This window comes from Salvelinus alpinus, chromosome 17 (assembly GCF_045679555.1).
Source record: "Salvelinus alpinus chromosome 17, SLU_Salpinus.1, whole genome shotgun sequence".
NCBI classification, from domain to species: domain Eukaryota; kingdom Metazoa; phylum Chordata; class Actinopteri; order Salmoniformes; family Salmonidae; genus Salvelinus; species Salvelinus alpinus.
This window is the reverse complement of record NC_092102.1, coordinates 2,855,447-2,880,380: the sequence shown is the minus strand read 5'-3', so window position 1 is coordinate 2,880,380 and position 24,934 is coordinate 2,855,447. Positions and strand designations below refer to the sequence as shown.

The following is a 24,934-nucleotide window of genomic DNA, read 5'->3' as shown; positions in this document are numbered from 1 at the left end:
GACGCCCAGACTTACGGAACCAGAACCACACAGCCTAGAATCATTATGGAATGTTCTGTTACTGTAGCCTACTTCCACAGCAGTTAAGCATTCACACGAAAAACCTCAGAACTGAGGGGGGAAATTATCGAATAAAAAACCTAGCACCGCATCTGCCCAGAAACTGTCTCCCCTGCAGTCTCAGCAAAGCTGTGTTTCACACATTAAAATTGCTCCCATCTCCATGCCTTTTGTTTGCATTGAATGGATGATATCATGTTGGTTTCCCCTCCGCATGCATACAAGTCCTTCGCTAGAATACAAAAATACATTTTAGGGGGATTGTTGGTTCACTGTGCTTAGAACAATATTTTAGTTCCAGCAGCTACATTTTATTTTACTAGGCAAGTCAATTAAGAACAAATTGTTATTTTCGATGACAGCCTAGGAACAGTGGGTTAACTGCCTTTTTCAGAGGCAGAACGACATGTTATTACCTTGTCAGCTTCAGGATTTGATCTTGCAACCTTTTGGTTACTAGTCCAACGCTCCAACCACTAGGCTACATGCCAGGTTAGTGTCTTGCCAGGAGTTTCCCAGGACTGGTCTATGTAGGGAAAAACCATAGTGGATCTGACAGACTCCACAGTCTTATCTATTCAGTCCTGAGGGAAGAGGAGGTTAGAACGATATGAAACACAGAGACGGACCCGATATCCCTGTACTGCACATCAATCTGAATATCATGAGAATCCCTGACATGGTATGCACGTTAAAATAAAAACAATGCAGTGTTCCTGAATTAGTAACTAACATATGGTCTGTGTAGCGGTCTGTTGAACATTTCATGACGATATTACATTGAAACACAGTATATCAGAGGTGTCAAACAATGTTTCAGTGGGGGGCACACACCTGCAGATTTTCACTTGGAGCTTACAATGGTTTTACCTAATCCTCCAGTGGAGCTATTGTGGCTGCACAAGGCTTGTTATGTGATGCATACAGTAGTTGGCGCGCCCCACTTTGGGATCGTGCCGTGGGGGAGATCTTCGTGGGCTATACTCGGTCTTGTCTCAGGGTAGCAAGTTGGTGGTTTGAAGATATCCCTCTAGTGGTGTTGGGGCTGTGCTTTGGCGAAGTGGGTGGGGTTATAACCTGCCTGGTTGGCCTTGTCTTGGAGGTAGAGTCGGACGGGGCCAATGTGTCTTCCGACCCCTCCTGTCTCAGCCTCCAGTATGTATGCTGCAATAGTTTGTGTCGGGGGCTAGTGTCGGTCAGTTATATCTGTAGTATTTCTCCTGTCTTATCCGGTGTCCTGTGTGAATTTAAGTATGCTCCCTCTAATTCTCTCTCTCTCCCTCTCCCCTCCCGCAGGACCTGAGCCCTGGGACCATGCCTCAGGACTACCTGGCCTGATGACTCCTTGCTGTCCTCAGTCCACCTGGTCGTGCTGCTGCTCCAGTTTCAACTGTTCTGCCTGCGGCTATGGAACCCTGACCTGTTCACCGGACGTGCTACCTTGCCCCGGACCTGCTGTTTTCGACTCTCTCTCTACCGCACCTGCTGTCTCTGCTATGAAAAGCCAACTGACATTTACTCCAGAGGTGCTGACCTGTTGCACCCTTTACAACAACTGTGATTATTAATATTATTTCACCTGCTGGTCATCTATGAACGTTTGAACATCTTGGCCATGTACTGTTATAATCTCAACCCGGCACAGCCAGAAGGGGACTGGCCACCCATCAGAGCCTGGTTCCTCTCGAGGTTTCTTCCTAGATTCCTGCCTAGTGTTGGTCTCTTATATCTGGAGTATTTATCCTGTCTTATCCGGTGTCCTGTGTGAATTTAAGTATGCTCCCTCTAATTCTCTCTCTCTCTCCCTCACCCTCCCCTTCCGGAGGACTACCTGGCCTGATGACTACTTGCTGTCCCCAGTCCACGTGGTCGTGCTGCTGCTCCAGTTTCAACTGTTGTGTCTATGGAACCCTGACCTGTTCACCGGACGTGCTACCTTGCCCCGGACCTGCAGTTTTCGACTCTCTCTCTACCGCACCTGCTGTCTCTGCTATGAAAAGCCAACTGACATTTACTCCTGAAGTGCTGACCTGTTGCACCCTTTACAACCACTGTGATTATTAATATTATTTCACCTGCTGGTCATCTATGAACGTTTGAACATCTTGGCCATGTACTGTTATAATCTCAACCCGGCACAGTCAGAAGGGGACTGGCCACCCATCAGAGCCTGGTTCCTCTCAAGGTTTCTTCCTAGGTTCCTGCCTTTCTAGGGAGTTTTTCCTAGCCACTGTGCTCCTATATCTGCATTGCTTGCTGTTTGGGGTTTTAGGCTGTGTTTCTGTAAAGCACTTTAAATATTGTCCACCAACATTCACTCCTTAAAGGACCCCAGGACAAAGAAGCTAAACATTGTCCACCAACATTCACTCCTTAAAGGACTCCTTAAAGCACAGAACTGGCTCATCCATACATACAATATACCTTAATAATCAGCTGTAGGTTAGCTACATAGGCCTCCTGTACACAAGTCACGCATGTTGTCTTCCCTCTATGGCTCTTCCTTCCCCTCTCCCTCTGTTGTGCCCTTCCCTGTTGCAGGAGTTTAACAGCTCTGAGCGTTTTGGTAGCTTTGGGTGGCCTATCCAAATTCACTAGTTTCTCATTTTTAACCGTTGTCTCCTTCTTTACCGTTGTCTCCTCCTTCTTTAGAGTCTATCCTGAAGTCTCCTCGTTCTCTGACCCCTCCCCCTTGTCACCTTTGACCTTTCTCAGCTTGTACCAACACACATTGATTAAAAATACATTGGTGACAGTGTGTGTGTTACAGTGAATCTCTTTGATTGAAAAATTATTTGGGTCTGTGAAACGAATACATGTACATGCAACTGTTGTTGATAACGTTGTCACAAACACCCCCTATTGATCAAACAAGGAGATGCACCCAACACTGACAGGTTTAATAAAAACACTGCATGCTTTAGAGAGGCATACAAGGAAAGAGCGTTATATTGATGTCTATATTTATATAATTCAGAATTAGATGTAACCCTCCACTCACCTTGGCTGTTCCAAAGATGGATGCAGTCTAGTTCTCTGTCGTCCTCCTCTTTCCTGGGGTGGATGACCAGACTGACGTGACAGCTGCTGTTGGTGGCAAACTTCCTGAAAGCTCCGATAATGTCGTCCTGGATGGCCCATCATGAGGTTGTCAATGATCACGTGACCGATGACATAGCGGTAGACAGCGTGTTGCAAGGTGTCCAGCACAGACCTGCAGAGGGAGAGAGAGGAGGGAGTTATTTACAACTCGAGCAGTACAGCACACCTATTGATTGACATATCACTCAACACTTTCAGAGGTCTCACTTGATGTTCTGCTGCCCATGGAAGGTCATAAAGTAGAGGGGTATGTCCTCAACCCTGTCAGCCCACGAGTCATACTGGTCCAGGTTCTCCTCCAGCCTATGCACGGCAAACTGGGTCAGCATGATCTAGGCCAGGCGCACGTTGTTGATCTCAAAGGTGCCCCACAGCCGGTTGACACCCCGCATGCACAGGTCCAGGGCAAACTCACTGATGAAGGTGGTCTTGACGCTGCCCGTGGTTCCTGGAGGGGAAGGAAATATGAGAGGCATGGCACAATCAACAGACGGATCAATTGCTTCGTTTTTACTTTTGTTTTGACCTCTACAGCGAAGCAATATTCTCACTCAGTCTAGTCTCAGGTTAAAAATCTATCCCCCATTTGAAGCATATTCTTCCATAGCTAACTATATACTTCAGTGTAGAACATCATGACCAAATGTCAATGTGCATGCCATCCTACTATAGACTATACCTGTGAAGGCACTCAGCTCCCTCTTTTGAAGGGCCTTCGTTATCCTGTTGAGCCCCCTCTGGTCCACTCTTTATTTTTACATTTAACCTTTATTTAACGAAGCAAGTAAGTTAAGAACAAATTCGAATTTACAATGACAGCCTACCAGGGAACAGTGGGTTAACTGCCTTGTTCAGGGGCAGAATGACAGATTTTTACCTTGTCAGCTCAGGGATTCAACCCAGCAGCCTTTCAGTTACTGACCAAATTCTCTAACCGCTAGGCTACCTGCTGCACAGCCACCTGCTCTGTGTTGGCCAGCTCCCCAAAGACATCCTCCCTGAGCTGCCTGAACGACACAATGGACTTTTGGGTGGCGGGGATGAAGGCTTTGACGATGCAGGCCAGGTTCCTGCCCTCGGCCAGGGCCTCCCGGGTGCACCAGTGAGCAGCGCTTCAGGCCCAGCTTCCTGGAGAAGATCTTGGAGGCCTCCCAGGAGCGCATGTCCCCTCCCTAGCCACAGGGTGACCCGCTTGAACTGCTCCAGGTACAGCAGGAGGGCCGGAGGCAGAGTGTTATAAACCCTCCGGGGCAGCTATCCAATGTTGCAGTTTGTTTAGCCTAGCCAGCTACTGTAAATGTCAATTTGTGTTTATTAGCTGTCTCTGTCAGTGAGTTCACATTTTTTATCATGTTTTGGTATGATTATGTGTTTCATTTCAAGTAACTAGCTGCAGGATAAAAGAAACATGAAATCATATACTTTGCATAGAAACCCAACTAAAAGCATTTAAAGTGCATTCAGAAAGTATTCAGACCCCTCCACTTTTTTCCACATTTCTGTAACACGTTCTGTTACAGCGTTAATTTAAAATTGCTTAAATAGTTTTTTCCCCCTCATCAATCTACACACAAAACCCCATAACGACAAAGAAAAAACAAGGTTTTAGAATTTTTTGCAAATTTATATATAAAAAAAACTGAAATATCACATTGACGCAAGTATTTAGACCCTTTGCTATGGGACTCGAAATTGAGCTCAGGTGCATCCTGTTTCCATTGATCATTCTTGAGATGTTTCTACAACAGTGGCGACCAATCATTCATCTGTTTTATATTATTATTAAAACATTTGGGGGGGGGCATGTTTTGCATGTTATTTTGGCATTAATACGTGTCACATATCAGTTTGCAAACAAGATAAAAAATAAAATAAATCATTGAGTTAATAAAGGGAAAGTTTTATGCAGGTCCTAACAGTTTGTGGGCACCGTTTGTCACCGTTATAATGCAATTAATGTATTGTTTAGTGTTGTGTTTTGTTGTGTAGTGTAGTCGCTTTGCTGGCATGCATCCCCCCCCCAAAAAATGTAGTTTGCCCCATCAAGATTTACAAGCTAAAATCACCATTGTTCTACAACTTGATTGGAGTCCACCGGTGGTAAATTCAATTGATTGGACATGATTTGGAAAGGCACACGCCTGTCAAATACTAATTGAGTGTATGTAAACTTCTGACCCACTGGGAATGTGATGAAAGAAATAAAAGCTGAAATAAATCATTCTCTCTACTATTATTCTGACATTTCACATTCTTAAAATAAAGTGGTGATCCTAATTGACCTAAGACAGGGAATTTGTACTTGGATTAAATGTCAGGAATTGTGAAACTGAGTTTAAATGTATTTGGCCAAGGTAAGCCTTGGCCAGGTCGATGTATATACATTTCCGACTTCAACTGTATATACAGTACCATTCAAAAGTTTGGGGTCACTTAGAAATGTCGTTGTTTTTGAAAGAAAATTTAAATGATCAATTAGCCTTTTAAAATTATAAACTTGGATTAGCTAACACAATGTGCCATTGGAACACAGGAGTGATGGTTGCTGATAATGTGCCTCTGTACGCCTATGTAGATATTCAATTTTTAAAAATCTGCCGTTTCCAGCTACAATAGTCATTTACAACATTAACAATGTCTACGCTGTATTTCTGATCAATTTTATGTTATTTAATGGACAAAAAATGTGCTTTTCTTTAAAAAATAAGGACATTTCTAAGTGAAACTTTTGAACATTAAAAAAAATATTTTTATAGTTTATTTGCTGTTAGTCAGCACCTCTACATACACTGTTTTCTATTCGATGTATCAGTTTGCAAACAATTTAATTAAATGATTGAGTTAATAAAGCAGCATACAAATATGGTCTCTTTTTATCTTTATTGAGTAAGGCAAAATGCAGGTGTTTCAGCCTAGCTCAGTGCTTTCTGTGGTGGTGGGGCAGCCAGCGGAAAATAAAGAGCGTAGGGGTTGGTAATCTTCTCTAGTTGCGCCGTAATTGGCTCAGTGTTCTGTCACTCATGGGGGCACTATGCCAGAGAAGGCTCTGCTGATAGCCAGGTGTAGCAGTGGTAAGGGTTCACTCTATGATGCTGAAAAGAAAGCTCTGCTGTTGGGACAGCTTTACGTAGGCCCGAACAGTTTGTGGGCACAGTTTGTCACGGTTATGCTGCAATTAATGTATTGCTTAGTGTTGTGGCTTTGCTAGAACATTTTGAGTTTGCCCCACCAAGATTTACATGCTAAAATCGCTACGGATGGTTACACATGGTTTGCGGTTGTGAGGCCTGTTGGACATACTGCCAAATTCTCTAAATCGACGTTGGAGGCAGTTTATGGTAGAGAAATTAACATTCAATTCTCTGGCAACAGCTCTGGTGGACATTCCTGAAGTTGGCATGCCAATTGCACGCTACCTCAAATCTTGAGGCATCTGTGGTATTGTGTTGTATGACAAAACTGTACATTTTAGTGGCCTTTTATTGTCCCCAGCACGAGCTGCACCTGTGTTATGGTAATGCTGTTTAATCAGCTTCTTGATATGCCACACCTGTCAGGTGGATGGATTCTTGGCAAAGGAGAAATGCTCACTAACAGGGATGTAAACAAATTAATGCAAAACATTTGAGAGAAATAAGCCTTTTATGCGTATGGAAAATTTCTGGGATTTTTTATTTCAGCTCATGAAACATGGGACCAACACTTTACATGTTTCGCTTATATTTTTGTTCAGTGTAGATTGTAAAGTATTAGTAATTTCTACATCGAGCCAGAAAACAACAAAACACATAACATGGATGTAGCACATGGATGTAACACTTTACAAGGGTATACTGAATCTTCTTATGTACAGAGCAAATAAGTCCTCAGAAGAGGTATAGTGCAAATGCGTCTTTTAGTCATTGTTCACTCAAATATATTCTGTAGGTGACGTAGAGTTAATGTCTAAACCTCGACTTGAATGTTGTCATGTCTGTATGATGTGAGTGCGTATGTTTGTTGAAATTAGTGTTCCAAATGTTTATTAGGACATACAGTATACTGGAGGTGTGTACTGGAGGTATACAGTATACTGGAGGTGTGTACTGGAGGTATACAGTATACTGGAGGTGTGTTTTGAGTGTAGCAGCCAGCATGTTTGCCATTTGACCATAAGTAGCAAGTACAGTACAATATCCATAACCGCATCCAAGTTTACTGCCCATGGAGATTGTACACACTGATTGTCCTTTGGTGTATCTTGAGCAGACACTGGCTCAGATCATCAGGGTTCCTCACACACTTCATCTTCCATTCACCAGCTTCTCCATCCCTTTGTATATCTAAAGACAGAATAAAAAAATAAAAAATCAGACAGACTTTAAAAATAACATAACAACACCTGTAATGAGAAATGACATACCCTAAAGTTTAAATGTTCAGTTTGTTCTTTCAACTTTGAATATTCATCCTCAACTACCCTTATTGTGATTGCACTTTCGATACATCGTTATTTATTTTACACGAAGAGACAATAAGATAAGGAAAACACATTCATCAGGCTTGCTTGACCCCCGCTGTAGAGAAGCTTTTGTACAACATTAATATAATGGTCCTGTGACAGTCTATTTTACCCTTCCACGAGACACCTTGAGGAAACTGTCAGGAAAATGTGATGGTGCAAAACAGTGTGGTGTCAGGAAAATAACCTCACACTCAACGTCAACAAAACAAAGGAGATGATTGTGGACTTCAGGAAACAGCAGAGGGAGCACCCCCCTATCCACATCGACGGGACAGTAGTGGAGAAGGTGGAAAGTTTTAAGTTCCTCGGTGTACACATCACGGACAAACTGAATTGGTCCACCCACACAGACAGCGTTGTGAAGAAGGCGCAGCAGCGCTTCTTCAACCTCAGGAGGCTGAAGAAATTCGGCTTGTCACCAAAAGCACTCACAAACTTCTACAGATGCACAATCGAGAGCATCCTGTCGGGCTGTATCACCGCCTGGTACGGCAACTGCTCCGCCCACAACCGTAAGGCTCTCCAGAGGGTAGTGAGGTCTGCACAACGCATCACCGGGGGAAAACTACCCGCCCTCCAGGACACCTACACCACCCGATGTCACAGGAAGGCCATAAAAATCATCAAGGACAACAACCACCCAAGCCACTGCCTGTTCACCCCGCTATCATCCAGAAGGCGAGGTCAGTACAGGTGCATCAAAGCAGGGACCGAGAGACTGAAAAACAGCTTCTATCTCAAGGCCATCAGACTGTTAAACAGCCACCACTAACATTTAGTGGCCGCTGCCAACATACTGACTCAACTCCAGCCACTTTAATAATGGGAATTGATGGAAATTATGTAAAAATGTACCACTAGCCACTTTAAACAATGCCACTTAATATAATGTTTACATACCCTACATTACTCATCTCATCTCATATGTATATGTATATACTGTACTCTATATCATCTACTGCATCTTGCCATCTTTATGTAATACATGTATCACTAGCCACTTTAAACTATGCCACTTTATGTTTACATACCCTACATTACTCATCTCATATGTATATACTGTACTCTATACCATCTACTGCATCTTGCCTATGCCGTTCTGTACCATCACTCATTCATATATCTTTATGTACATATTCTTTATCCCTTTACACTTGTGTGTATAAGGTAGTAGTTGTGGAATTGTTAGGTTAGATTACTTGTTGGTTATTACTGCATTGTCGGAACTAGAAGCACAACCATTTCGCTACACTCGCATTAACATCTGCTAACCATGTGTATGTGACAAATAAAATTTGATTTGATTTGATTTGATTTGAAACTATGTCCATTGCAACACCTGTCATAGTGCATCAACATTCTAATCAACCAATAAGAAGATTCTGCTCGGCTATTATAATGACCAATGGGGAGATGGGGCACATCTTTGTTATAGCCCAGCACTGAAACATCTGATTCCACATAACTCATCACCAAGCCCTTGATTAGTTGAATACAGTGCTGGGCGAGAACAAAAACGTGCACACCCTGTCGGACCTCCAGGCCCAGGGAACAGGATGGAGAAACACTGCAGTAGCCACTTTGCAAAGACAAGGTCACAGGCACTGTTTGAAGGCCAGGCTTAATTGATTGGGGGGCTATCATGGTGTATTGTGAACTCAGCAGGCTCCTCTAGGGGAGAGGGGAAATAAGAGAGGAAGAGGGAGGGAGAGGAAGGGTAATAATGGATGGAATGATGATCCTCTAGCGTGGAGGTGAAGGTGTGGAGGGGACAGGGAATAGAAAAGGGAGCATATACGGATAGAGAGGGTGGGAATAAAGGGAGGGGGAGAGAGGGTGAGGAGGAGGAAACCTGCTGATGGTGCAAAACATCTCCTGTCAGCCCCCCTCCCCCACACACACACACATACACACTCCCTCCCTCTCCTACTCTATCAGCTCACTGCATCACTGACCAGGACACACAGGTCAAATGTTTCCTGTGCCGCTTGGCCGCTTGGCCGCTTGGCCGCATTCGATAAAGTCTGCGAAAAAGGACAACAAGCCTTCACTTGGTGTCTCTGTGGAGTCCAGCCCAGGAGTGATGAGCGCCGCTGTTACTGTCAGCTACGTAGTGACAGATACACAAACCGGCGCGCTGCGCTGCGAGCCACCAGGGAAGCAACGGGGCAAGAGCTGATTCAACACTTTACTGTGGTGAGGAGACGCCTCTATTTAACACGGCGAGCCTTGATAGGTTTATAAAGCACCGACTGACTGGCTGACTGGCTGCTGGGAAATACGTTTCAGTCAACTTGTTCCTAAGCTAGATGCGCCTGAAATGGCAATGTATTACCTATATAGTGCACTACTTTTGTCCAGAGCCCTAAATAGTCCCTATAGTGCTCTACAAAAGTAGTGCACTCTATAGAGAAGGATGCCATTTCAGTCTCTGCCAATATTTGTTTTGGTCAGAGTGGACTCTCTCTCAAGGCAATGGAGCATATCCCTGGTTGTTGCTAGCGTATGTTGTTATTGCGTTGACAGTGATGTCACGTAGACATTGAGAGAGTGTTGCGGGTTAGGTAACAGTGACACAGTTCTTTTTCAGTGTGATGGCCCTACAGCTCATCTGGCTTGTGGCCACCATCTTGGGACAGCAAAGGACACAAAGCACAAAAAATCAACCTGGGATGGAATGAATATGTCTGCCGCTCTGCCCTTCATCTTTTATGGAGAGGAAAATTAAAGCTGATGTTGACAGAATCTATTTGGTGGTGGTGGTGGACTGAATTTGAAAAAAGGTTCAAATGTGTCACGTTCGTCATATGAATCGCACCAAGGTGCAGCGTGGTATGCGTAGATTCATCTCTAATAAAGAAAGAACACTGAACAAACTAACAAAATAACAAAACGAACAAAACGTGAAGCTATATGAAATAGTGCAGACAGGCAACTAAACATAGAATAAGAACCCACAAACACCAAAGGGGAAATGGCTACCTAAATATGATCCACAATCAGAGAAAACGATAAACAGCTGCCTCTGATTGGGAACCATATCAGGCCACCATAAACATACAAACACCTAGACCTACAAAACCCTAGACATACAAAAACCCTAGACAATACAAAAACCCCTAGACAATTCAAAAACTAGCGTAATCCACCCTAGTCACACCCTGACCTAACCAAAATATAAAGAAAACAGAGATATCTCAGGTCAGGGCGTGACATAGTGTCACTGTACATGTTCATAGTAATTGTCAAGTATTTCAACAAGACGTGCAGGGCACAGCTTTCTCTCAGTCTTACCTTTGCTTTCTGGTCTCTTGTTGGGCTCACACATTTCTGGCAATCAGGTCCCACCATCTTCGTCATCATCATCACCATCATCATCACTCAGCTTCTCTGATCAATCTGACCAGAGATCAGTCCTTCATGATAGTCTTCATGCGTCAATGATAGTGTTAATCCGGCCAACCTTAGATGAAGCCTGCTGTCTATCTATAATACTGCTGTTTTACCTCTCTGACACAGTCAGATGCTAACAACGCAAAGATGCAAAATATTATCATTTCAATTGCCATTATTTCCAAAGTTGCTACTGATGGCTGCCACAGAAAAATAATTGCTATTTACATGAGAACAAAAGAAAACAAAGATAAGTGTGTGTTATTGAGTTATGACTGAAATGTATTATTTGTCCAACCATCTGTGCTCTCTTGTGAGGTTCAGTAGGCCTGGGTCTTTAAGAGCCATCATATACGTACACTGTATGGCACTAAACTACAGTAGCCATCGTTGTCTAAACTCAGTAGTTCCTCAGTCGAACTCATTACGATCTTACTTCATGATCATTGGTCATATGACCTGGACTCTCATTGCGAGTCTGTGTCCCTTGTCCCACGATGCATCACAGCGCTCTCTCTGTCAGTATGTCAGCTGACTAGACCAGCACTGAACCTTATCGTAATTGACCAGCTTCCACAATAGGGTCTGAGGTAGGATTGTAACTAACTTGTGTATGTATCATGTATTTGCTTGAAAGTCCATCAAAGGGTCCATGCACTAGTACAGTGTGTGTCCAAAATGGATACTGTGACTATATCCATGACTGCTCCAGTTAGGGAAAAGTCAAAAAGTCCTCTTTACTCTAATGTTCAATAGTGAAATTATGTGAGTGGGTCACTTGTCTCGAGTCACGGGAAATTGTACATTGGGTTTTAGGTATGAATACTCCCACAGGTCGCTTTGGCACTGGGTAAACTAAAGCAGTATAATACAAGCTAGACCTCCCTGCCTCTTGGGGGCACTCTTTTGTAGTTGGGTTAAACCAATAAACAGATCAAAGGGAAAGAGCTCAGGGTGGGGCTAGACGGAGCTCTCGTCTGTCGCCTGGGGGTCCAGTTGCGTGTGCTTCCTCTTCTCCAGGATGCGGTTGAGCTCTTCGGTGAACGAGTGGCAGAGGGGAGACGTGCTCCCCTCGGGGTCCGTCGTCTGCCTCAGCAGCACGTAGCTGTTGCCGTTCATCTTGCGTAGGACGCTGGGTAGAGTCGCCGACATCCCATTGGTGTACTCTGACGACGCGTACTCCGAGGAGGGCAGGGGTGGTGGCATTGGGAGCGGCGGAGCGGGAGGGGGCGGCGATTTCCCTGGAGATCCTTCTGCGGGCACGATCTGTAGGAAGCCATCGCCCATGTCGTCCATGTTGGATACCGACAGGGAGCGGCATCCGCGCTTGCTTTCCTGCCTGCCATTACAGTGGCTGGAGATGGTCTTGAGCTCCACGTGGGAGCTCCTCTTCCTCTCGGCTGCGGCCCCCGACTCGGGCAGACCCTGCTGGGAGTACTTGCAGCCCTGGTATGGCCCCCGGCTGCAGAAGCTGACGTAGAGCAGCACAACGGTCAGCACCAGGCACAGCCCGCCCAGCACGGCCACCAGGGAGATATACATGGCCTCCATGTGCCTGTAGGTCTGGAACTCGGGTCCAGGGGGGAGGGGAGCCAGCAGGGAGGGAAGGGGCTGCTCGGTGGGGCTGCTGGGGGGAAGGGAAGGGCTTGGTGGGGCGGTAGTGGTGGTGGTTGATAAAGTGTCCGTCACGGCTGTTGACCCCACAGGGAAAGGCAGGTCAGGGTGCACCTTCACGGTGTACATCCTCACTGGCACCCACACGTCGTTCTCCACGGCGTAGCAGCGATAGTCTCCGCTCTGGTCGGGCCGGGCGCAGATGAGGAGCAGGCCGTCGGTGCCGACACGATGGCCCGAGTCGAGGCCATAGCCCTGGAGCTGACGGCCATCCAGGGTCCAGCGTGGAGTGGCCAGGTTGGAGCGCAGATCGCAATGGAGGAGGACATCGTCCCCAGACATCACCGTACGCCTGCGGTAGACTACTGAGAGGGAGAGAGAGGGTGAGGGAGAGAGAAAGAGCGAAAGAAAGAGATAGGAGAGAGAGAACAAGAGAGAGCGAGAAAGCAGGGTCCACAAAGAGAGAGCAGGAGAGAGAGATAAATACAGAAATAGACATAAGGTCACAAGCATGTGGAATGTGTGTGTTTGTGTGTCATTGTGCAGTGCCCCCCCCCCCCCCCCCCCTCCGCAAAGTCCGATCAAGCACCCCAACCCATTTTTTTTACAGTTAACCTCATGTTATTTTACACCTTTTGCCATGAGGCTGAGAGAAAATTCAGCAGTTTTAAAGCTAAGTTCCTGTAATTCCGGCCCCCCTCAAAAAAATCACAGCTTATGACGTGTTCATATGCTACACTTGTGGGGCCCATCACATTGCGGGGGCTGCGGGTGCTACGCCAGTGGTGTGTGTGCGTGTTCAGTTCATACCAGCTCCCGTGCTGTTGTCACAGCCTCTTTTCCCTCCTTGTATATCCTGGATTAGATTGGACCTGAATAGGAGCCAGAAGAATGTCAGTTCTCATTTATTACTCACAGGCACACAGAAACAGTACAAAGTTAAACAGGAGTAACTTGATTGGTATTATAAATGTACTGTACAGTATATGGAATAACACAGAAAATAGAACAACTATTCTGAAGTCAACATGAAAAATATTATGGTGAGACCATTGATAGAAAAGAACGATAGCTTCTTCTAATAAAGTGTGTGTGTGTGTGTGTGTGTGTGTGTGTGTGTGTGTGTGTGTGTGTGTGTGTGTGTGTGTGTGTGTGTGTGTGTGTGTGTGTGTGTGTGTGTGTGTGTGTGTGTGTGTGTGTGTGTGTGTGCCTGCCCTCACCTGTTTGTGCGTGAGGAAATTTTCACACACAGCGCCCCGTCCCAGCCACAGAAGGGGTCCCGGGCAAAAACACAGTCGAAACAAGACGTGTAGCGCTGGCAAGAGGACAAGGGGACCTGGAGCACTGCAGAGTTTGAGCCCACATAGACACTTCCCTGTTGATGGATAAATTATGTTCAATACAATTTTGATAACACTGTACTCAAAGACAACAGGTATAATGCTTTATAAGCATGTATGTGCCATGGGTAATACCTGTGCCTGTGAGATGACCATGTTGTCTATAGGCTGAGGGTTCACAAACAGCTGCAGCTCCTCTATGATGTGCATTTGACCTCCTATCTCCACAGCCCTGTGCAGCCAACCCTCATCTGCAGGGAAAAACAGACATATAATGTTCTCTCAACATTCATATAACCTTCATACAACGTATATATAACCTTCATATAACATTCATATAACCATCATAACATTCATATAACATTGATAGCTCTCATAAAACATTCGTATAACATTAATACAAGAAAAAACTTAAGTTAAATAAGTTAAATAAGTATTCAACTATTCCTTATGTACTATGTTTATGCATTATAAATTCAAGCCAGACTCACCAGTTCCCAAGAAGAGCACTGTGTAGACGTGTCCGTCCAGGGCTGCCACCCTGTGCACGGCCATCTTTACGTAATTGACACTTCTCTTGAACAGTAGGGGGTGCTCTCCTATGGGGTGGACCTGGGTGGACATCAGGGGGTGCTGCCTCGCAAAGGCTAACACGTTGTCTGGGAGGTCACGGGACGAGTTGATGCCCTGGGACCTGTGCATGTCTGTAATACACTGGGCAGTGAGAGAACGACAGAGGTCGGAGAAGGAAAGAGAGAGCGAGAGAGCAGTCAATATAGATCAGAAAAGAGTGAGTGAGACAGAAATAGAGACAAGGGTGCACCTCAATAGCATTAATGGCCTTCCTCTTCTTCTCTCCTTCCATACGTTAGCATATAAAATAACTATAGAAAGACTGAATTGGTGAAAACCGTGTCTAAATACTGCTTTCACCAATTCAATCTTTCTAGATGCAGGAAAGAAGACGAGGAAAGGAGGACACTGTGTAGAGAGTATTGAGATTGATTCCAAAGATAGTATGTAATGGGGGCAAGGGGAGAGAGGGAGGCATAAGGTTTTATGTAGCAGGGAAATAGAGGGGTATTACTAGAGACTTACAGAGCCAGGCCTTGGTACTGGAACCTTCCCTGTATATTCCCTCCATTTGGAATCCTGCACCTCCATGTAAGGCCCCTCGAAGGCCCTCTGAATATCTGTGAAGGAGTACTGGCACACCGCAGATGCCTTGATATTTTTCCTGCGAGAGAAAAAATGCACAAAGTCGGAGATTAATAATTCAACGTTATGTCAACATTGAAGCGTTTGTTCTCTTGGAAAGTAAATGCCACCTGCCACCCAGATCGAATGTCTAAATCCACGAGCACTCACCAAGAGGGAACATTTTAATAGACTTTGGTTAGGTTTTAGTTGATCATTCACTGAAAGCTGAACGCTGTTGTGGGTGGGAAAGGGAGTGGAAGTTTGGTTTTGGGCAACAGTAATATTTTCTTGTTTCTGTCTTTCACTTTGTCTACAACAGGGATATGGGGAGATGGGAGTATGTCACTGACAGGGGTAAGGTCGTCTTATCTCAGTAGTAAGTTTATGCTTTACTTGCATTCAATGTGCACGTTAGTCATGTGCTCAGGTGCCGGCGCCAGAACGAATCAGTTGGATGGCCCTCTGATATCCATAGCCAGGCAAGTTCTCTCACAGGACTTCCTGTGTGCAAGCGCTTGCATGACATAGTAAAGACCATGGGCAGCTCGTGAGTTTCAAGTTTGGGGAAGCTTACAAATTGTCCTACCATTTCTACCGATCTGAGTGAAAGAAATGGTTTTATTATGCACATTTTTGTGGAACAGATTCTTTTCACGTGATAAAAATCGAAAGGTTAAAGTTCAACTAAGGCGAGAGCACCATACTTGATACACGGTGGTACATTGGCGGCTAAAGAAATTAGTGCATATAACTCAGAGAAAGCCTATAGGCCAATGCAGCAGTAGGTCTATAACTTTCATTGTCATTTAAGTAAAATACATAGGCCTAAAGCCGACAAATAAAACAGATGATGAAAATTCTGATTCTTTCAATCACAGTCCACTCTCTACCTTGTTTCTATCTATCTTGTCTTGACTTGAGCTATTGCTAGTGCAGTGCAACATTGTATCAAATCATCAACTGGAACCAGCCGTTTAAACCGGATATATGGGATCATCATATTTTGCCCTTTCACACCGAGGCTTGGTGATTATCGAGGCCAGGAGTGTTGGAAAGATATTTCAAATACTGAGGAACTATCATTCGCAATGGATGTAACAATGTGTGAGGTGAAGAAAAAAATACTGAGAAGCTCAGCTTATTAGTGGTGTACGTGGTTAGTTAAGACAATCAGAAATCAGACATTGCCAAATAGGCATACTTCTATCCGTGCTCAGGCGGCGGCGTGCGCTCAAAATTATGACAGAGAAACCAGACACATGCCCATTGCTTTCGGAGCGCTCCAAACAAAAGACAAATGAAAAGATTTACAAAACTCGTAATGGTTATAACATAAACCAAAACTTGTTTCTCACAAGTATAGCCGGTTGTGAACTCCGCAAACGTCTTTTCCACTCCAAGAAATGAGAACGATAAATGACTGTAGCCTAATTAATACATGCATTAACAGAAATGTATGTGTGAGGGATTAACGGTACATTTACTAGGCCTACTGGTGACATATGTAAAAGGGAATTTATCATCAAAGACCATCAAAGGGCAAACAATTGACACAATGTCACGTGTGCTCTCTCTCCGGCCTCTATGTCACCATGCTGCTCGTTATGGCGCACACCTGTCACCAGCGTTAGGCGCATAATGACACTCACCTGGACTCCATCACCTCCTTGCTTACCTGCCCTATATATGTCACTCCCTTTGGTTTCTTCCCCAGACGTCGTTGTTCCTGTATCTGTTTCATGTCGGTGCGCTGTTCGTGTTTCTTGGTTTGTTCATTTAGTAATTAAATATACAGTCGTGGCCAAAGGTTTTGAGAATGACACAAATATTAATTTCCACAAAGTTTGCTGCTTCAGTGTCTTTAGATATTTTTGTCAGACGTTACTATGGAATACTGAAGTATAAATACAAGCATTTCATAAGTGTCAAATACTTTTATTGACAATTACATGAAGTTGATGCAAAGAGTCAATATTTGCAGTGTTGACCCTTCTTTTTCAAGACCTCTGCAATCCGCCCTGGCATGCTGTCAATTAACTTCTGGGCCACATCTTGACTGATGGCAGCCCATTCTTGCATAATCAATGATTGGAGTTTGTCAGAATTTGTGGGTTTTTGTTTGTCCACCCGCCTCTTGAGGATTGACCACAAGTTCTCAATGGGATTAAGGTCTGAGGAGTTTCCTGGCCATGGACCCAAAATATTTATGTTTTGTTCCCCGAGCCACTTAGTTATCATTTTTGCCTTATGGCAAGGTGCTCCATCATGCTGGAAAAGGCATTGTTCGTCACCAAACTGTTCCTGGATGGTTGGGAGAAGTTGCTCTCGGAGGATGTGTTGGTACCATTCTTTATTCATGGCTGTGTTCTTAGGCAAAATTGTGAGTGAGCCCACTCCCTTGGCTGAGAAGCAACCCCACACATGAATGGTCTCAGGATGCTTTACTGTTGGCATGACACAGGACTGATGGTAGCGCTCACCTTGTCTTCTCCGGACAAGCTTGTTTCCGGATGCCCCAAACAATCGGAAAGGGGATTCCTCCCGGAAAATTACTTTACCCCAGTCCTCAGCAGTCCAATCCCTGTACCTTTTGCAGAATATCAGTCTGTCCCTGATGTTTTTCCTGGAGAGAAGTGGCTTCTGTGCTGCCCTTCTTGACACCAGGCCATCCTCCAAAAGTCTTCGCCTCACTGTGCGTGCAGATGCTTTCATACCTGCCTGCTGCCATTCCTGAGCAAGCCCTGTACTGGTGGTGCCCCGATCCCGCAGCTCAATCAACTTTAGGAGATGGTCCTGGCGCTTGCTGTACTTCCTTGGGCGCCCTGAAGCCTTCTGCAGAAATGCAGTGGAAATGTTTTTTTGGTATTCAGTTCCTGATTAATTGCAATTCATCTGATCACTCTTCATAATATTCTGGAGTATATGCAAATTTCCATCCTACAAACTGAGGCAGCAGACTTTGTGAAAATGTATAGTTGTGTAATTCTCAAAACTTTTGGCCACAACTGTACTTGCTTCCCGACTCTCAGCGTACATCGTTACACACAATGAAACAATAAACGTGCAAGGATTCGCGGGAGACAGCTGAGCCCATTCTGGAGAGTTGAGTGCATGAATTTCTTTATTGTTTTATTTAATTAGGCAAGTCAGTTAAGAACAAATTCTTATTTACAATGCCGGCCTACGCTTCGCCACACATCCCTCTTCTTCTTGTTGCAATATTTGAAATGATACTCAAGACACATTATCGTCACACATATTTGAGATACTTTTCACTGACAGTCCCAACTCAATCAGCTAGACATATTGCCACGTGCGCTGACCAAATTGCGGGATTCCCAAATAGGCATAGGCCTACACACTTGTGATTTAAAACAATCCATGGGGGGAAAAACTATATAAATTGTGTGGCTAAGTCATGCTCTCTGAAGTATTTTGAATGTTTTTATTTAGACAGGAATAATTATATAAATTTTGACAAAACATCAATTTAGTTTAGGGGAAACCAGCATCCTAACAGTGCACACGCCAACTTTTCTTTCCAATTTGCAAGAGGCTGAAACCAGACCTCTGTATATAATGACGAGATCCTGTCCCAAAGGAGGGAAAGGTTTAGGTCTACATATTATGCCCATAGAAAAGCATTGGGGTTCTTCTGGACAGATTTTGGCGAGTGAGCCCTCTCTCTTCGCCTCTTCCTCTCTGCTGAAAAATAGAGTCTGGCTTACTCACTCAAGTCACACACATGGTGACAGGATTAACTCACACAGGTGCACTTTAGTATGCCATAAATGGGGGGGAGCAAGACAGTATGTGAGAGAGAGAGGGGGAGAGAGAGAGTCCCAATACAAAGGAGAAGAGAGCCAGTGAGCGTGAGAATGCTATTTTTTGCTGTTTTTACCCTTCATCTGATTCTCAGTCCTGTTAGGACAGTTGGATGCAGCATGACTCTGCATATCAGCACAAAACACAAACACCACTGCTGCCAGCTACTCTATACCTTCGCTTGACATCTACTTACACTAGTCAACAGACAACAAATCTCTGCATACTAAGTTGTGAGTGTATGACCATACAACAGTATCAAGCCAGTAGCAGTATGGTAAACAACTCGCATTGCTCCATCCTCTTACCATTCCAGGCCAAAGATCCCGTAGAAGACGGTGCTGTGTACATCCGGGCCCTCCAGTACAAAGACGCTACGCAGCACATTGAGGTGGAGCTCGTAGTCAGGAACGGAGCACACCAGCCTGGCCTTCAGGAAGGACGTCCACTTCCTCTGCAAGGTCCTCTGGCCCCCCCAGTCACCCTGGAGGGAGGAGAGCGAGGTTAGAGATAAACAGGTCATCAGTCACACAAACGCACATCAACACAGGTTTGCTCATGGTCATACATACCTATACCACACACTCATACATTATACACACAGAGACAGGTGCACACACAGACTAACACAACCCCACTAAACACTAGAAGCATTACCAAGTACCACTGAATGAGAGTGTTTGGTTCTGGCTCACAGTGTGCCTACTTGAGCATATTTACTCTAATTGTATTTCGGGCAGCAGCAGCAACAGCAGAGGAGGTGCTCGGAGGCGATGGCATTGAGAAGAAGCCTGAATGGGCAGATTGTGCACCTCATTTAGAGCAGAGACTTCTCGTCTCTTTGTTTGTCTGGGTTTTAATACATCACCACTGGAAACATATTGTGTGATTCAATGTTGTTTCTACTTCATTTCAATGAAATGACGTTCAACCAACAAAGAATTGACGTCTGTGCCCAGTGGGTTGCGCTTCATTTCTGTTTTTCATAAAAAAATATTTCTACCCAGCCTCTGTACTTTATCCTTCAGAAAATACAGTAGTCACAGTAAACAAAGTAAATTAAACAAACACAAAACAGCACACATCACTCATACAGTACCAGTCAAAAGTTTGGACACACCTACTCTTTCAAGGCTTTTTCTTTATTTTTACTATTTTCTACATTGTAGAATAATAGTGAAGACATCAAAACTATGAAATAACACATATGGAATCATGTACTGTAGTAACCAAAAAAGTGTTAAACAAATCAAAATATATTTGAGATTTGAGATTCTTCAAAGTAGCCACCCTTTGCCTTGATGACAGCTTTGCACACTATTGGCACTCTCTCAACCAGCTTCATGAGGTAGTCACCTGGAATCCATTTCAATTAACTTCTCTGGGATATGTGGGACGCTAACGTCCCACTTGGCCAAAAGCCAGAAAAAAATGCAGCGCGCCAAATTCAAATATATTACTATAAAAATCAATCTTTCATGAAATCACACATGAAAGACACCAAATTAAAGCTCCACAAGTTGTGAATCCAGCCAACATGTCTGGTTTCAAAAAGGATTTACGGCGAAAGCACACCGAACGATTATGTTAGGTCAGTACATAGCCACAGAAAAACACAGCCATTTTCCCAGCCAAAGATAGGAGTCACAAAAAGCAGAAATAGAGATAAAATTAATCACTAACCTTTGATGATCTTCATCAGATGACACTCATAGGACATCATGTTACACAATACATGTATGTTTTGTTCGACAATGTGCATATTTATATCCAAAAATCTTAGTTTACATTGGCGCCATATTCAGAAATGCCTCCAAAATATCCGGAAAATTTCAGAGAGCCACATCTAATAACAGAAATACTCATCATACACTTTGATGAAAGATACATGTATTACATAGAATTAAAGATACACTTGTTCTTAATGCAACCGCTGTGTCAGATTTCAAAAAAACTTTACGGAAAAAGCACACCATGCAATAATCTGAGACGGCGCTCAGATATAACAACATTTCTCCACCATGTTGGAGTCAACAGAAATAAATATTCCCTTACCTTTGATGATCTTCATCAGAATGCACTCCCAGGAATCCTAGTTCCACAATAAATCGTTGTTTTGTTCAATAATGTCCATTACTTATGTCCAAGTAGCTACTTTTGCTAGCATGTTTAGTACACATGTCCAAACGCTCGCGCAGATCCAGGCGAACGTCGAACGAAAACTTCAAAAAGTTATATTACAGGTCGAATAAACTTGTCAAACTAAGTAGAGAATCAATCTTCAGGTGTTGTTATCATAATTATTAAATCACGTTCCAAGCGGAGAATTCCTTTGTGTCTACAGAAGTAATGGAACGCAAGGCGATATCATTTGGAAAGCGCATGACCAAGAACTGGCAGTCTGCCAGACCACTGACTGAAACACCTCCCATCTGGCCCCACATCACAGTAGAGGCTTCATTCAACGTTCTACAGACTGTTGACATCTAGTGGAAGGCGTAGGAAGTGCAAACAGATCCATATCTTACTGGGATTTGAATAGTCGATGAGTTGAAAATCGACCAGCCTCAGAATTCTCACTTCCTGTTTGGATTTTTTCTCAGGTTTTTGCTTGCCATATGAGTTCTGTTATACTCACAGACATCATTCAACCCGTTTTAGAAACTTCAGAGTGTTTTATACCCAATAGTAAAATAATATGCATATATTAGCATCTGGGACAGAGTAGGAGGCAGTTCACTGAAAATGCTGCCCCCTATCACAAAGAAGTTTTAACAGGTGTGCCTTGTTAAAAGTTAATTTGTGGAATTTCTTTCAGCTATGGCCAATAGCTTTTTGGGCTGCTAGCCAAGTAGGCCTGCCTCAAGCATGGATGCCACATCTGGCAACTGGATGGCTGTGCGGTAGACCGTACACCGTAGATGCTGGTTGCCAATGGAAAGGAGGTTGGGGATTTGCTGAGAAGCAGACAGACCTGTGGCACGCCTCCAGTTGTAGTCTGGCTAGCGACTAATGTGAACTCTGTGTCTGCGGATCTGTCGCCGCCACAACTGTCATCATCATGGGCGACTGCCACTGTGCCATTGGGGTGAATCGAGCCCTCCCCCCTCTACCCCCAGATTTAAATCTGCATGGGCTGCTGTGGCCCAGTTAGGGCTGGATCCATCACATTCTACCCCCCACCATCACCACTTCCACAGGGCAGACATGTCCCCATTCCCAGAAAGCTGCATTTTTGTATACAGGGGTACTGCAAGCATGAAACAATGGAGATGACAGTTACACCAGGCACAGCCAAAGAGAGAGGAGGAGGAGTGAAAAAAACAGCCTGCTGTATCTCCAGGAGTGGTTTCTGGGCATGCTGATCTCCAATGAAATGAGGTGATGAGAGAGGAAGGAAGGGAGGAAGAGAGGGGGAGAGGAGAAAGAGTGACAGAGAGAAAGAGAGAGAGAGAGAGAAAGAGAGAAAGGGGATGGGGTGGAGAGAGAGAGAAATGGGGAGAGAAAGAAAGACTGCCATTGGAGCGGGCTTGGTGGGCTTCTACTCTGCCTGGCAACAGTGGCACACCAAGAAACCCCTCCGAATGCAGCTAAGACAGCCTCCCGAGTGGCGCAGTGGTCTAAGGAAGTGCTAGCTGTGCCACTAGAGAACCTGGTTCGAGTCCAGGCTCTGTCACAGCCGGCTGCGACCGGGAGACCCATGGGGTGGTGCACAATTGGCCGAGCTGAGATGTTCCGGTCGCGCACTAGCGACTTCTGTGGCGGGCCGGGCGCAATGCATGCTGACAGGGTCGCCAGGTGTAAGGTGCGGCTGGCTTCTGGGTTAAGCAGGCGTGGTGTCAATACGCAATGTGGCTTGGCTGGGTTGTGTTACTGAGATTACTCACCACAAAATCTACTTAATCCTTTCATCACAGGAGCCCTTTATTCAAAAAGACGCTGCCGGAGAAGGGGAAGGTGAGCTGGGGTTCTAGTCCGATTAAGGAAAAGGTCAAACCACCCTCCGCTTCCTACTATATTACTTGCTAATGTACAGTCTCTGGACAATAAACTGTGTGAGATCAGAGCGCATATTTCCTACAAGAGAGAAATGGGCGACTGTAACAATCTGCTTTACAGAGACTTGGCTGATGGAGGAGGTGCTTGATCAGGCTAACAGCCTGGCAACAGTGGTGTTTCCATACATCGCGCAGACATGGAAAAATAACTTTGTGGGAAAAACAAAGGCGGAGGAGTATGATTCATGATCCACAACTCATGGTGGGATTGTACGAATGTACAAACCCTTAATAGTTTCTGTTCCCCTGACCTGGAATACCTCACAATCAAATGCCAAACCAATTATCTCCGAGAAAATTCACAGCTGTGAGACAAACGACAGATAATTCACAGCTGTTTGTATCACAGCTGTGTACATCCCCCCCAAGCCTACACCACGCTGGCACTCATGGAATTACACAGGACTTTGAACAAATTGGAAACAGCATATCTCACGGCCGCATCCGTTGTCGCCGGGGACTTGTAAGGAAAATTCCCTTGAAATTCCACCAACACATCTTTTGCCGCATTCGCGGGAAACAAACATTAGACCATTGTTATTCTCTATTCCAAGATGGATACAAAGCCCTCCTTCACCCCCTCCTTCTGCAAATCAGACCATGGCTCCATTCTGCTCCTCCCCACCTATCGGCATAAGTTAAATCAGGAAGCACACGTGGTAATGTCTGTTCAACGCTGGTCTGACCAACCGGAATCCATGCAAAAGGACTGTTTTGATCACGCGGGCCGTCTCTGGGAATAACATAGATGAATACACTAACTCTGTCTCTGGGTTTATTGGTTTATTTGGATCCCTAGAAGGCCAGCATCCCGGAGTCGCCTCTTCACTGTTGACGTTGAGACTGGTGTTTTGTGGGTACTATTTAATGAAGCTGCCAGTTGAGGACTTTTGAGGCGTATATTTCTCAAACTAGACCCGCTAATGTACTTGTCTTCTTGCTCAGTTGTGCTCCGGGGCCTCCCACTCCTATTTATATTCTGGTTAGAGCCAGTTTGCGCTGTTCTGTGAAGGGAGTAGTACACAGCGTTGTACGAGATCTTCAGTTTCTTGGCAATTTCTCGCATGGAATAGCCTTAATTTCTCAGAACAAGAATAGACTGGTGAGCATCAGAAGAAAGTGCTTTGTTTCTGGACATTTTGAGCCTGTAATCAAACCCACAAATGCCGATGCTCCAGATATTCAACTAGTCTAAAGGCCAGTTTTATTGCTTTTTTAATCAGAAAAACAGTTTTCAGCTATGCAACTTAATTGCAAAAGGGTTTTCTAATGATCAATTAGCCATTTAAAATGATAAACTTGGATTAGCTAACACAACGTGCCATTGGAACACAGGAGTGATGGTGACTGATAATGGGCCTCTGTACACCTATGTAGATATTCCATTAAAAATCAGTTTCCAGCTACAATAGTCATTTACAACATTAACAAGGTCTAAACTGTATTTCTGATCAATTTGATGTTATTTTAATGGACAAAAAAATGCTTTTCTTTCAAAAACAAAGACATTTCTAAGTGACCCCAAACTTTTGAACTGTAGTGTAGGTAGAGTTTTGGGGCTCCCGAGTGGCGCAGCGGACTAAGACACTGCATCTCAGTACTAGAGGCGTCACTACAAACCCTGGTTTGATTCCAGGCTGTATCACAACTGGCTATGATTTAGGGCGGTGCACAATTGGCCCAGCGTCGTCTGGTTTAAGGTTTGGCCGTCATTGTAAATAAGAATTTGTTCTTAACTGACTTAAAGATTCAATAAAAAAAGGGCGGGCTTCTGAATCTTCCTGCGGTTGCAGTTAAAAATATATATATATACTCTATATTACACATATAATATATTC

At 44.5% G+C, this 24,934-nt stretch overlaps 1 protein-coding gene and 1 pseudogene across 3 annotated transcripts in view; both read right to left on the bottom strand.

The window, feature by feature from the left end:
- LOC139543209 (twinkle mtDNA helicase-like) overlaps nt 1-11,017 on the bottom strand; it is a 28,313-nt pseudogene extending 17,296 nt beyond the window's left edge.
- LOC139541970 (semaphorin-4G-like) overlaps nt 6,816-24,934 on the bottom strand; it is a 73,219-nt gene continuing 55,100 nt past the window's right edge. For 2 of the 3 annotated variants that reach the window (XM_071346909.1, XM_071346910.1), the window contains exons 9-16: nt 19,347-19,522; nt 15,112-15,250; nt 14,505-14,727; nt 14,149-14,264; nt 13,894-14,048; nt 13,484-13,545; nt 10,961-13,038; nt 6,816-7,484 (exon numbers count right to left, since the gene is read on the bottom strand). In XM_071346909.1, the coding sequence (XP_071203010.1) occupies nt 12,020-13,038; nt 13,484-13,545; nt 13,894-14,048; nt 14,149-14,264; nt 14,505-14,727; nt 15,112-15,250; nt 19,347-19,522 (1,890 nt within the window). In that variant the 3' untranslated portion in view covers nt 6,816-7,484; nt 10,961-12,019. The remainder of the gene's footprint in view (nt 7,485-10,960; nt 13,039-13,483; nt 13,546-13,893; nt 14,049-14,148; nt 14,265-14,504; nt 14,728-15,111; nt 15,251-19,346; nt 19,523-24,934) is intronic. The other variant, XM_071346911.1, reaches the window with a different exon arrangement.